The 14,553-nt window shown below is 36.4% G+C and overlaps 1 protein-coding gene across 1 annotated transcript; it reads right to left on the bottom strand.

The window, feature by feature from the left end:
• Positions 1–882: 882 nt before the first annotated feature.
• gdap1l1 (ganglioside induced differentiation associated protein 1-like 1) lies at positions 883–13,620 on the bottom strand. The gene is made up of 6 exons (XM_056257961.1): positions 13,377–13,620; positions 9,110–9,302; positions 4,160–4,333; positions 2,152–2,246; positions 1,931–2,045; positions 883–1,381 (listed from the first exon to the last, which is right to left on the bottom strand). Exons 1-6 carry the CDS (start codon positions 13,554–13,556, stop codon positions 1,038–1,040), a joined length of 1,101 nt encoding a protein of 366 aa, XP_056113936.1. The 5' UTR covers positions 13,557–13,620; the 3' UTR covers positions 883–1,037.
• Between the last annotated feature and the right edge of the window lie 933 nt (positions 13,621–14,553).

Genomic DNA, 14,553 nt, shown 5'->3' with positions numbered 1-14,553 from the left:
GACCCTTATAGTTCCTTAAACTGTCCGGAACATCTTTCACGCTGAGAGACGCACCTGTATCTGCCATGTTCAGCACTGAATGAATGACAGGGTCCCCGCTGTAACAACGTGCAAGGTAAATAAGAGGATGAAATCTAGTGGAGAAGACTAGTAATAAGATTAACATCAATCAAATATTGGTCAATGTTTGCGGAAATACATACACAGATCGATTTGTGGCTTTTGAGAATCGAAATCGAATCGAGAACATTTTTAAAAACGATTAATCGAAAAATCTTTTTTTTTTTGCTCAGCCCTAGTGTTTGGCCCTGTCCCAAATGGAACCCTATGCCCTTGCGATCTTCCACTCCGTCCACTTTTGTGATGTAATGCCGCTTTGACCATCTAGCTGAAGTCTGCTGCGGAGCTTGCAGGCTCAGAAAATATATGCATCGAGGGGGCATATCGGCCGAAAAGACGGCGCTTGCGAGCACCCTTCTGAAACCTAAAATGACAAATGGGACACCCTACAGTCTCGTGGACTTAACAGAGACGTGCACGCAGAGGCCATTGTAAGTCCACAAGACCGTAAGTGCATATGAAGTGTGCCATTTGGGACAGGGACTTTCTCAGAAATTGCTTACTGCACCTTTAACAAACATTATTTTGGGATTTAAGTTTATAATACACTTTGTCCATTGTGCTATACCCTATAATCGAATACAGGTGTCTTAAATGTCAGAATGTGTAGTGTTTATAAGCTGGAAAAAACAACAGAAAATAGTTATGCTGTATGCAAGCCTAATATGAATAAAGTAAACCAGTAAATCATAAAAAAAAATAGAAATGAAGGCATCATTTACCAGAGAAGGTGCTGTTAAGAAGAATTCCTAGTCTTGGAAAGTTCTCATTATATATTTATTTAAGTATTCACCCTAGTAAGTAATAGTGTTGACCTCTGTATATTGTCTTGATGTTCCTGCTCTCGTAAAACAGTTACCGAAAAGTTCAACCATCGCACAGATACACAGACACAAAACACTACAAGAGCACATTCACTACATGTATTTCTTTTTTAAAAACCAATAGGCAAAATAGCCCATCCCCCCGAGAGAGCCCATTAAGAAGGACGCCCCAAAGAAGGACGGCGGCTTCTTTTTTACCATTCGGAATGCATTGGGTAGAACTGCCGAGAGCAGGGTCGTGTGGATGTCCCCCAACACCTTGCGGAAAGCGTAGCGCTTCTGCACCCGCTCAAAAAACGACTGCAGGTTCGGCCGGCTCCCGTCCTCCCAGTATTTCCTTGAGAGTCCCAAGAACTTGAGCCTGTGCAATGTGGCTCCAAGATAAATATCAGCTAGTGTAAAAGTAGGTCCACAAAGCCATAATTCACATTTTTGACCTGTGTAGACAGGAAAGACAACTTGTAGATGTTCTTGAAAAAGTAAGATCATAAAACAGCAATTCCCAAAGCTAATATTTCTAATGTAAACGAACACACAATAACAAATGTGAATTCTTGCGATTTACATGAGATAAACAGGAATAACATGACAAAATGCACCAAGAAAAATCAGTAAAGATCATGTTTAAAAATACTTTGTATTTTTTAATAATAAAATGCAATAAAATAACATTGTTTTAATTAAAGTAACCTTTGCTATATTTTCATTTCATTTTTATTAATGTTGTTTTGTCTTAATAAAATAAAATATTTTTATAACAACATATTAAGGTTATTAAATAAGTATTTTATTGTATTGTGGTTATATATATATATATATATATATATTTTTTTTTTTCATAATGCTGTTTTTTTAAATTAAATAAAATAACTTAAAATAAGATTATGATCATTTATTTTGTTAGGGTTGGTTTATTTGTATTGTATTATTATTTATTTTATTTGTTGAAATTAAGAAGAAGAAAAAAACGTCAACAAAAAACATACCTTGATATTCCAGTTTTCTTTTTTCCAGCTCTGCCTCTACTTGGTCTAGCACCATTGCCAACTCTCCAAGAATTTTTTTCAGGTAGTTCACATTGTCGTGGTCTAAGATCTTCGCCTACCAAATGTAAGTATTTAAGATCATGACAAGCTATTATTTCATTTTCAGATTAAGATATGACTGCACATAAGATATGTATATGCATGTAAAACTGCTAGCTTACCATGAGCTTTTTCTGCTTGGAGAGGTATGGCTCTGTCAGTTGGGGTTCCTCATGGTCCAACTTCATCAGTTCAGATGCTGCATTGGCCAAATGTCCTGAGAGAAATCAGAATGTCTATGTCAGTAAGAGAGCTTTCATCTGGTTACATATTCACATCATAAAACCCCAGAAATCTGTAAAGTTCCCCTAACATTAGAAATTCCTTCGCGATGAGTTGTGTACACTAGTAGTTAATACTGTAACTGTCGTTCCTGACAAGTAATTAAGGGATTTAATAAGACTTTACACATAAAATCAAAGGAGTGACTGTGATAAACAACACCTATCAAAGGGACTCCTTCCAAGTTTTAAACCATAAAAGAGATTTATTTGCAATTATGCTGGGTTTCCATAACAATTTATTATGCTGCAGTACACTGGCTGGACCAACTCTTTGGCTTGATTTACATTATACTGGCACGTTACGTAATAGGTGAGCATTGCGGGTTTACACTGGATTTAATATCGATGAACTCTGAATAAACAGGGCAGCATTAGAGCATTTTAGTGAGAGGATGTCACTTTACAGTCAACATTTGAGATAGCAATTTGCTTCAAAACGTGAAATCTGAGAAATAAAAGGATTTCCAGACTAAGCAGGTTTTGCAAAGAAACAGAATTTGCTTTCGACACACTTAAAAATAAAGATTCCAAAAAGGGGTTTGGTTAATAATTTATTTCAATGGTCCACTTTAGACATTCTGCTAACTATAAATAACTTTGCAACTACATGTCAACTAACTCTCATTAGAGTATAAGCAGACTGTTAGGTTAGGTCTTAGGGTTAGGGTTAGTAGAATAAATTGATATGTACTTGCAAAGTTACTTATAGTCCGTAGTAAGTCCACGTCTCAGAAACTGACTGTTTCTAAAGCAACCTGAGCTTCTAGTGGCAGCTGCAGTGATGCAATGACTTTACCAATTGGTGATTGGCTCTTTTTTTTAGAAGGCGGGTCTTATTCCACCATACTTTATCCCATTCATTGTAAATGAGTGCACCATTTTTGTAAATCTAAAGTCTTTGGTAGAATGTCTCAAAAGTGTTATCAGGGGTTTTCACGGCGATGCCACATAACAACCATTTTGGGTTCCCAAAGAACCTTTCAGTGAACAGTTCTTAAAAAAAAAAAAAATTCGTAAGTGTGCAGAACATTTTAATTAGGGATGTCCCCGAAGCTGAATACTGTGTTCGGTAAGGAAAGGAGGCATTCTACGGAGCCCCTAAAGGGACATGTGATGGAAAAAATACAAAATGGGAGGAAAAAATATATTTCAGTGCTTTTGTGTTCTCTCACGATTATACAGTTGGGTAATTTTATTGTATATAATTTGTGGACATCAGGGAGCCACTATCAATATGCAAGGTTTTGAATGAACGCTCGCTGTTTACTTTGACTTTTTTAAATTTGCGATCACACATACTCTGTGTATAGGGAGCGTCAGTACTGACCACACAGTTTACAAGATAAGATATTTCTCAATGACGCTCAGGATCTGCTGCACATTAAATCCTCTGACAGCGTCCTGTCAGTCATCTCTCCTTACCTTTGTTTGATAAGTGAAATCTAATGTACTGTAATGTAAGCGACTACCGCAGCAAGCCTAACAATGTCCCTTTAGGGGCTCCGTAGTGTGCATTACTCACTGTTCGAGCCTTTTCGAATTCGGAATTAGGCTTCGGGCACATCCCTAATTTTAATCATCTAAAATCTAAAGATTTTAATGTAAATATTTTAAATCTAATTTGAAAATTCCAATTAACATTTTCCCCCATGAAGAACCTTTTGTCCAATGGAAAAGATCGATGGATGTTAAAGGTCCTTTATGGAACCATAGATGTCAATAAATTTATGCCATAGATGCCTTTATTTTTAAGAGTATACATATTTCACAAAATAAAAGACATTCTTTGCAATTTTGTACAGTATTCTCTAGAATTAATGGTGCACTGAATTGTAGCATCACTTACTACGTATTTCTGCGGTGGCGTACTTTGGGATCATGGAGTCAATTGTGAGTTCAGGATGCAGGATGCATCCATGTGTGTAAGCATCCATGGGCAGTCCATCCAGCAGCTCACGGTACTGCTGTACCCTTTCATACATTGGAGTGCCTTCATCCGGAATCAGCTGGGCAACTGTGTCTGAAAGAACAAAGAACACACACACAAAGTTTTTTAATATAGATTAATATACCCACGACTATTCTGATCTGGCCATATATCCTGGCCGGAGAGGTGTGGATGTGTGCAGGGTTAGAAACAGTGAAGGGTTAGAAACCTGCAGTGAAGAAAATAGAGATAACAGACTGAATGGATGCTTAGAAGATGTGAATAAACATCAGTTAGCATTTTAGAGTCTTCACTAAATAAAATCACATGGCATGGTCTTAAAAAATATTTAATAAAACACAGAGTTTTAGAAATATCATCTTCAAATGTGAAATAGAACATGATAAGACGTAAGGCTTTAGGTGCATTTAGTTTCTAAACAGCAACAAGGTCAATTTAGTTGTCATAGGTCAATTTTGTGAAATTTGATGGACTGTCATCTATTTTAGCTTGGATATGCCATTTCTTTTCTTTTTTTCTTAATAGGGGGTGCATGTTAACAGGTGCACTTTTATTTCCAAATTGGTCAATGATTCACCTTTCATACAAAAACAAACATTATATATATATATATACATACAGTCAGTATATATATATTAATATAACTAAAACACAAGAAATTGAATAGTCAAAATCAAAGTTTGGCTGGTTAAAGTTCTTGCCCCTTTTGGTAGATACCTTTTTTTTTTTTTTTTTTTGCAAGGGGCGTTTAAATCACAAGCCACTGATATTAAGATGAATGAAAAATGTTAACAGAAAGCTTTTTCAGATATTATAGACATCTTTGTCTCTTGGTGACCAATCTCTAGACTGAAGAAGTCAGTCAGATAGAGAATGAAAACAAAGGGGTATCCCATTTTACACTGCTCTGCACCTTCAGCATGCTGACCTGCAGCTCTCCAAGCTCACTGTGGAAGATCAATTCATCCGATAAAAACAATATCAAAATATCTCTCGATTTCTCTAGCACACAAACAGCTGAAATACGCCATATCACCAAGACAAACAACATGAAAATCTGCATTGTCACTAAGGGGTCTATTACACGACACAATTTTCAAATAAAAACGGAAAACTTTTAATGCGTTTTGGCTGTTCATTTGGAACCTGAAAACACACACTTACGAAAACAAGTTTCAAAGTTGTAATACTTTGTTTATTGAGATATAACAGCTTATGCCAGTATAATACAACAATAACGTAAATTAAAAGGTTGGATCTCTTTTACATAATAAAAATAATAATAATAATAATAATGAAAATAAATAAATAGTAATAATAAATAAAAAAGGAAATAAGGAATAATAATTGTGACAAAAAAAAAAAAAGTATATGTATACATGTATATAAACAAAATAAAAATAAAAAACAGGCATAGGTCAAATAGGATAGCTACACATTAGTTGGAAGTAATCAGGCATACAAGAGAAGCAAATCATGACATGAGAGGGACTATTTTAGGAGAAATAGTAAATGATTAAATGTATTAATATCATGCAGGTATACAGTTAATCCTGTATTGTCTTAACTGTTTGAAAAGGAATTGATTTATGGATCATTGTAATAACCCCTCTTGCCTGGGAGCTAAATGAAGCTGAAAACACTTGACCAGGCCATCTATTACGTATTCTACATATATCATTTGACATTAAATGTGTTTCCTGGAGGAAAACTATTTTAGATTGTAGCTGCTTTATCCTAGTCATCACTTGTTTGATTTTAGTAAGAGTATGCAACCCCCTACAGTTCCATGAAATGAACTTAACCTCTCTAATCTCTGCCAAATTTTATACTATGAGATAATCCAATACACTCCCTCATTTTGAAACATAAAATCACCTGTATCGTGTAGCAATACAAAATAAAAATAAAGGCCAAAACAAATAAAAACATCAAATAGAAACACTTTAACACCACAACTATGTATTGCCGAGAACCACCAGCAAATACACACACTACTTTACTTCTAACTTCCCCCATATAACTGGGTATACCAAAAAGAAAAAAACACACCAAAGAAAATACCCTTACGAAGAGTCGTTTCCCACCTGAGCTCCGCTGGATTTACCATGTCCCCTTATACAGAATGTCAACATGAATGCTCGTCCGTTATACACATATTCCCGTCGTTGAAATAATGCCACCAGATTATAAATTCGTTAGAAAGTTGTCAACTTCGGATGGCGTTTGAAAGACGTGAGATCGGCCATTAACAGTCACCCGAAGACGAGCTGGGAAGATGAATCCATACAGTAGGCCCTTAGCTCGTAACTTTCTCTTGACTTCGTCGAATTGTCTGCGTTGCTTGTTTACATCAGCAGAAAGGTCTGGAAATAACATGACTCGATGGTTTTGGAACAGCACGTCTTTCTTCACCCTAGCCGCATGCATTACGCGCTCCTTGTCTCTATAATCCAGGAATTTCAGGATCATCACTCTCGGTGTTGAATTTGTGTCCGTATCAGACCTTCGAGTACTGCCAATCCTGTGTGCCCTTTCTATAGCCAAGGGTTTTCGCAGAGGCTCCATGTCCAGCGCCTCAGGTAGCCAACTTTCTAGGAACGCACATGCGTCACTACCCTCGGATTTTTCTGGTAAACCTAAGATTCTCAGATTGGAGCGTCTGCTTCGATTCTCCAGGTCATCGATTTTCCAGGTAAGTGCGGCTAAGTTCTTTTCGAGAACACTGGTCTTCGATTGAAGTGTAGAAATCGAATCTTCGGTTTGTGAGATTCGTTCCTCCGTCTGCGTCAATCTTCCGAAACATTCTGCCACTTGGTTTTTGACATCTTGTACAGCTAAAAGTACCGTTTCAAATTGAGAAGCCATATCGACTCTAACTGAGTGTATTGCCTGAAGGATGTCACTTGTGTCAGAGTGGGAAGTGCTCGCATGGTCTCCAAAACTCGGCGGTGGATTTTCTTCGCCATGAGCAGCACCCGGCAATTCGTCCATGGCAGGGGCGTAGAATTTAGTAGGGACGCTAGGGACGTGTCCCTACCAATATCCAGTGACACTGATATATCCCTAGCAATAATTTCGATCAAAACTTAAAATATAATTATATTGATGTCCCCGTCCCCACCAATTTCAAAATCAAACCAACGCCACTGGCATGCCCTCGGAGTCGGAGACAATATCTGTTACTTTTTTCGGTTTCTGTTTTGCTGGTTTCGGCGACATCTTAGACAGAATTCACTTGAAAAACAAATCGTGGTCGAAGTTTGAAGAAAGCAGGGGTAAAATTTAGAAAATATCTTTACAAATTACAGCGGAGCCAACTCGTGCGTCTTGTAAGCGCGTCGCCATAACCGGAAGTCCACAAGTTTCAAAGTGATTTTTTTTAAAACAATACCGTTATCGTCTCCGTGTAAACTATAAAAACGCAAATTTGTGACATCATGCGCATGCGTATTACGCATTCAGTCTATCGGCGCGTAGTGTTTCTTTACAAAGTGACATCGCCAAACTACTGGCCTGGCATCAATAATACAGCAGTTTTAGTTGTTTACGCCGATCCGTGTAAACATGGAACAGTAGGATAATCTAGGATAGCACGTTGTTCTTAAGGACATAAACTCATTAACACCATCCACAACAAAAGAAAAAGACAATCATACTGTAAATATGTCAAGCAGGTTTTTACAAGTCATGCAAAATGGTTTATGTACTATATTTATAGATTCAGAGTATTAGGTGTCTGCAATGCACTAAATATTAAACTTTTGCATTAACATTAGCCTGAAAAATGTAACATACCTGTATAGACTCAATTTGAATTTAGTTTTTTAAACAATGTTCTTTTTTTATAAGTTTCAAAATATATTTTTGGTCAAAGATCAAATGTGCAAATGTTAGTCAAATAGTCAGTGTTCAAAATGAAAATCAAGTTTCATGTAACAGATTTATGACTAAAATTATATTGGTAAAATACATTTGTGCCTGGGCATGTCAAATATAGTTCAGAGGTCTCTGTTTAAATCTCGTAAAGACCACTGAGAGATCGAGTGATCACGCTCAGCTCTTCTCAGTTGAGTAAGTGATCTTGGATCAGAAAACACTTCGGTGAAAACACTCCCACACTCGAACTGTGAAGACATTCAAAATGACACATAGTCATGCATGCAACTGTGTGAGAGAAAATGTAGTGCAGTGCTTGCATTGCTTAGGCCTATCTTTAACTTTCTACACACATATGGCAACAAGAAGAAGAGTGCATATTTGACTAACATGTACTGTGCAGTAACGAGTGTCCAACAGATGTACGCTCAGCGGCTAGAGAATACCCATAATGCACCGTCAGAGTCGCGCACTAAATGAATTCCCGAAGATGGCGCCCACAGATGAATCATCCATTTTCCAAACCACTGGTCCAATGTGGCTATGGCGTAATATCAAACAGGTATAAATTCCTTTTTAATTGATTATTATAATTTTTTATTAAAGTTTATCCATGCTAGTTGCCACAACAGAGTTTAAGATAAATCGTATCATTACTACTGGAGCCGCTTCAGTTTCATTAGTTATTAAACACAACTATGCACAACCGTAGGCACTCGGTGTGTGCGAATTCGCTCACTCGTTTTCATTCACTCCATCAAGTGGACTTTAGTGGACTAATGTAGGAAACAGTGAATGAGGGTAAATGCGATTTCGTAAGGCAAACTAGGCATACTAGAAACTTCGAGGCAGGTGTGTTGAGGCAAGTTGGAGTTAAACAATGTATAGGACCCCTGCCATAGAGCGTTAGGTACAGTAACAAGCAAGGTATCTTTCTGCAGTCATGAGTAAGTGGTTTGTCAGCCATACCTCCGACAAAGTTGGTCTCTATATAATCAATGATTTGGTTGTAGTCACTGACGATAGTGTCTCCGTGGATGAAAACTGGCACTTCCTCCCCTAGGTTGAGCCTCATGAACCAAGGCTCCTTGTGCTCAGTGAGAGGCATACTGACATCCCGTTCTTCACACAGCAACCCTTTCTCATTGATCACCAGACGCACCTGCCAGAAAACACACACATGACATCATCATGACATCATGCTGCCTCAAGACGGAGAGTTTTAGAATTTTGAAAAAGATAATGTCGTCATACTAAATATCAAAGACTAGAAAATTCTTTGTTTTGCAGTTCAGCTTTACATTTTCAGTAGTATTCTTTGCTGATAATATAATCTGAAATGAAGACAACTGTATTAAATAAAAGCATTCTCACAGTGGTCTGAGACATTTGGTCCCACTTCATGTCGGTTACGTACAACGCAAACCAGTTGAAATATTTTCCACTGTATTTTTTTCAATGTTGTTTCTATTTGACAATCATTAGAATCAAGTTTGGAAGGCATTCAGGTTTTAATTAAATGTTTGGCAGGCCAGCTGTTAGAAATTAGATTAATAAAACATCAGATTGCTTTTATCACCGTGCAATTTTAAATTTCTTGTTGTGGTTATTATTTTTGTCTCTAAACATTTGTGACCAATGTGACATCTTTCTTTTTTCTCACTATGCAAGTTTTAAACTGCCTGTTTGTATAAAAAAAGTGACTCTACACTGGAAAAAAGTTTCAAAGGGTTTCTAGAACCCTCAATTTTAAAGAACCAGATATGCCAAAAAGGTTTTAAATAGGGATAAATGTCTTAAACGATTGCATAATACTTTCATGTTAATTTTTCAAGTGATGAAGTATGTTGACAAGCTGCTAAATTCATAACATTGAATTAAAATGAAAAATTAATTCATACTAAATCCATAAAATGTTCCTATGATGGGAACCCCTAAAAGGTTCATTATATAAAGTGCCTAACAGAATCCCTTAAGATTCTATATAGAACCTTTTCTTTTAAGCGTTAAAGGTCTACTGCAGTAACTATAGCAACTATGCATATAGAAACTATATTAATAAAACATAACATGGGAATATGGAAAAAAGCCTTGCTGTCTGTTCAGAGCTTTTGTATCCTGGCATTAAGCTAAACAATACAATATGATTCAGATAGTTATTTAAAGAGAACATATAGGCTACTTGCTTCGTATATAGGAATCCGGTTTTCTTCTGGTTAGAAGTAGCATTAAAGATACAATCCTGTCTCATTCTACAAAACCAGATTAATCGATCGAGATAAAACAAGGAGCGCTGACTGATGAGTGAAAAGCATCAATCAGCAGCTTGAGCAATGCCAGGCTGTTTTCAGCTTTGACTGTGCTGGGGCCTGGGAAGTGTTGCAAGGCCAATTGACACATCTGATAAAGCACTTCACAACTACTGTGCAATGTCTGGATTTGAACAGACACAAAATAATCAACTGGGAAAGGCTCAGCCAGCATTAGCCTATAGCTTACCGTCACGCAATTAACACTGTTCTCACGCCACACGTATTCTCACGCAGTGAAAAAAAAAACATGCGACAATGCGCTGACAGACAAGACTGAGCGGGTTACCTTCGATATGAAAGTCTCAGCATTAAAACTTTGTACGTTTTATTACGAAATTAAAAAAATAAATACCGTTTTGGCACTCTTAATGTCGCTGTAGAGCCTCAGTTCAAGCGAAGCGGTGAACCGATCTTCACTGATACCTCAATACTACTAGTTACAGTACAAAATAAACATGAATTAACATCAGAGGGTATGTTGAAAGAACCAGTACAACTTACTGAAATGTATCATGTCTCAATCAGTGTGTCAACCACCACGGATAAAACATGAGTCAGGTAAGGTTACATTTACATCAGAAAAGTCAGTCATTCAAATGTAGCCTGTAGTTAGCGAGAAAAATAACATTATGCACTATATTACATATTCATTATATTTTTACTCAAATACCATTACAATGTATTATCATAATGTTATTATTATAAAAAGAGCCTTATATGCAATTGTCTACAAATCAGTTATTAATAAAACCTTTGATAATAATGTACCAGCTGACTTACAACATTAGATTTTTTTTCCCTTGAGGAAAATTTATGTACTATATCCATGTATATCCAAATGAATATTAAATCGGCATTGAAATAGAATCGGAAGCTCGTGATTTGAATCACTCACTCCAAGCTGAACTCAAAAGTTAGCAGCCCCGGCTTAACCTTTTACCGCTTCATCAAGAAGATACATTGATTCAATACCATTCATCACAAAACAAAGTCCCAACAAGGCAGTGCTATTGAAAGGTCAGCAGCACCAATCTATTTTCTGAGATGACAGGGCTGTTTTGATGCTCATCTCCAGTAAATGTTCTCCAATTAATATTTCTATAAAAAGGGAGTCCAAAAGTAATTGGCATGAAGAGAAAAACACTCAGCGGTGTGAAGCTTTCCCATGTTTAACTGTATTTCGCAGTCTGCTGGTAAGTAAATAGGAGATGGATTTGGCAGGTCATTGATTTTTTGCTCAGCTTTCCATGCGAGTCTGTAACTACTGTAATCAGCAAAATGAATCACTTTGGGATCTGAGCCTCACCAGTGTTTTGGTCAATTTAATATTGTTGTCAGGTGTCAGGTTTAGCTTAGGTAACGTCTCTTGAACAACAAATAATAAGCCTCACACCTGGTGTTATTCCACCAAATATGGGGCCTTTTCCATTTTTCCAGTGATTTTTAAAATAAAAATCGTATTAGAATAAAAAATTTATCAGACAAAGAATGTCTTTAAGTCTTAAGAAATTGCATTGTGGCATATCATGCTACGTTTAACATTTAATATATGTTGAAATTTGCAATGCCTTTAAAAAAGGGTTGACGGTCATATTTAGCCATTTAGCCTTATAGCCTCAAGGTCATGACACTACAAGGTGTTTACTAGAAAGACAAAAGACAGTTTAACGCTTATACATACATATAGGCCTATATATGTTTCTAGTTCATATATATATATATATATATATATATACACACACACACACACACACACACTGTTTGATTGGAAAACATTCTATCATATTTCATATCCATATATATTCTATATGTGTTTGTTTGTGTAAATGTGTGAAATTAATATTGTATTTATTTATATTTATATATACATACATTTATTTCTTTCTAAATTATGTATTTATTTATATGTAAAATATGCACACACATGTATAAAATAAATATATATAGGCTAAACATTTAAAGCAATAATACATATGCGCAATTTGATTGCAAAAAATACTATCATTTTGAATTAGATTGTGCATATATATATACACACACACACACACACACATACACCTGTGTGTGTGTGTGTGTGTGTGTGTATTTTTTGTATATATATATATATATATATATATATATATATATATATATATATATATATATATATACATGTATATAGGCCTATATTATAGTGTGTGTTTGTGTAAATGCCTCATATTTATTACATATATATTTGTGATATATATTTATTACATTAAAATGTGCATATATATATATACATATATGTGTGTGTGTGTATTTACATTTCAAAAATAAATTAAATAATTACAATATATAATACAGCAGGGATAAGATAAAAACACTGGCCAAAGAGAATTAAAAATAAGATAAATGTACTCTTTTTTTGTTTGTTGTTGATATGTTAATAAAAATGCCTAGAATAACCCATTAAAAGTTGGTGCCAGTTTTAATTGTTAACATTTATGAGGGACACATAAGACCCTGACTGAAATGTGCACGAAGCAATTGACAGCAGCAGAATACGAAATCACCGTTTGTTTTTCACAAAGCTCCCTCATTTTAATGAATAATTTAGAGTTCCATCATCCTCCAGAGCAAAGCAACACGCAACTCTTCAACAATAGCTTTGTGCCCATTATATACAGTTAAATCCGCTCTTTATTTGCCCCTAAATCAATCTAATAGACACTATGCATAAAACTGATCGATGATATTGGGATGCGGTTTACTTGGAGCCAGTCAAGTCAAAATGTTCCATCTTCTGCTGAGGTTTCGTAATGTCTTCACACAGGACGGAACAGACAGGTAGGCCGATAAAACACGCGTCCACCCAGAGACAGCGCAATATTATCTGTCTGGCAATACTGGTCCCACTGCATAGTATAGGTTCACCCACCATTTTCATGCTGTGTTTTTCTTACCTTCTGAGAGCTGAAGGACTGAGTCCAGTGATACAGAACGAGCCGGTCTTTGTTGTATGGCTTGTGTTCTATCGTGGGCTCTTGACTCTCCTCTCCGTCTGTGATTTTACCATCTTCGTCCATGGCTGATATGGGCCACCAGCTACAGTTGGTGGGAGTAACATTGTTGGAAGACGCCATGACAGAGGATTCTGTGCGTGTGAGAGAGGAGCAGAGAGAGAGAGGGGAAGAGGGAGAGAGAGAGAGAGAGAGAGAGAGAGAGAGAGAGAGAGAGAGAGAGAGAGAGAGAGAGAGAGAGAGAGAGAGAGAGAGAGAGAGAGAGAGAGAGAGAGCGCCTGGAGGTTTCAGCACCGCGAACAGGGGCATCATCGACACCATCGGCAGCCGCACTTTCGACTTGCTCATTTATTCTGTTTGTCCGCGATAAAGGGTTCATCATGCAAAATAAGCATTTCAGAGATCTAGTTCAAAATGCACAAATGTCATATTTGTTTTCATGTTGGTTATTTTCCCTTACACCTTAGTAGTATTATTATTATACACATTATTATTGTATTTTAAAAAGTCATGACACAGTCATGAGGGTATGCAGGGGTCTTCTCTGGGATATAATTGCATATTAGTTACACAACACTGATTTGAACAACATTGAAATATTTTTAAAAATTCAAAACATTATATTTACAGGTATATTTTTGTCTTTATTACAATATGATTCCTGAATGGTGAACCGTCTAAACATTATTTTACTTTAGATAATAACAAATAATGAAAAAACATGCCCATCATAGAAGAGGTGTGTTCAAGTAACTTTCTGTATGAATGGCATTTTAATGTTTTTTTTTTTTGTTAATAACTACTAGCCTACAAGGATACAATACATGTTTTATAAAAATGCAAAATAAACTGACTGTGAAATATTGGTCTCAAACGATGTGGTGTGTTCTGTTAAATAAAGATGGAGTAAGAATGAATATTGCTGTAATTACATCTGCCAACCGCGGTACTACATATAAACCAGCAGAGGGCGCGGTTTCCCTCCACGCATGTTAAAGCTCTTCTGTGAAATCAAGTGGAGCTGATACAGGTTTCTCTGTCAGCATTATCAGCATGGATAATGAGTGCAAGCTGGCCTCTGTTCAACAATCACTCGACTAAGACCAAGACTGACACATCA

The sequence above is a fragment of the Rhinichthys klamathensis genome, unplaced genomic scaffold, assembly GCF_029890125.1.
Source record: "Rhinichthys klamathensis goyatoka isolate OS25496 unplaced genomic scaffold, OSU_Roscu_1.1 h1tg000147l_1, whole genome shotgun sequence".
In the NCBI taxonomy this organism is placed as follows: domain Eukaryota; kingdom Metazoa; phylum Chordata; class Actinopteri; order Cypriniformes; family Leuciscidae; genus Rhinichthys; species Rhinichthys klamathensis.
This window is presented reverse-complemented; position numbering and strand designations above follow the sequence as displayed.

Bases quoted from the DNA above. Each gene is read 5' to 3' on its own strand.
- gdap1l1 (XM_056257961.1), bottom strand. From the start codon at position 13,556: ATGGCGTCTTCCAACAATGTTACTCCCACCAACTGTAGCTGGTGGCCC. The intron at 4,334-9,109 runs GTATGGCTGACA...TTGTTCTTTCAG, and splicing joins AGAGACCAACTTTGTCGGAG to ACACAGTTGCCCAGCTGATT. The intron at 1,382-1,930 runs GTATGTTTTTTG...CTGTCTACACAG, and splicing joins AAGAAAACTGGAATATCAAG to GTCAAAAATGTGAATTATGG.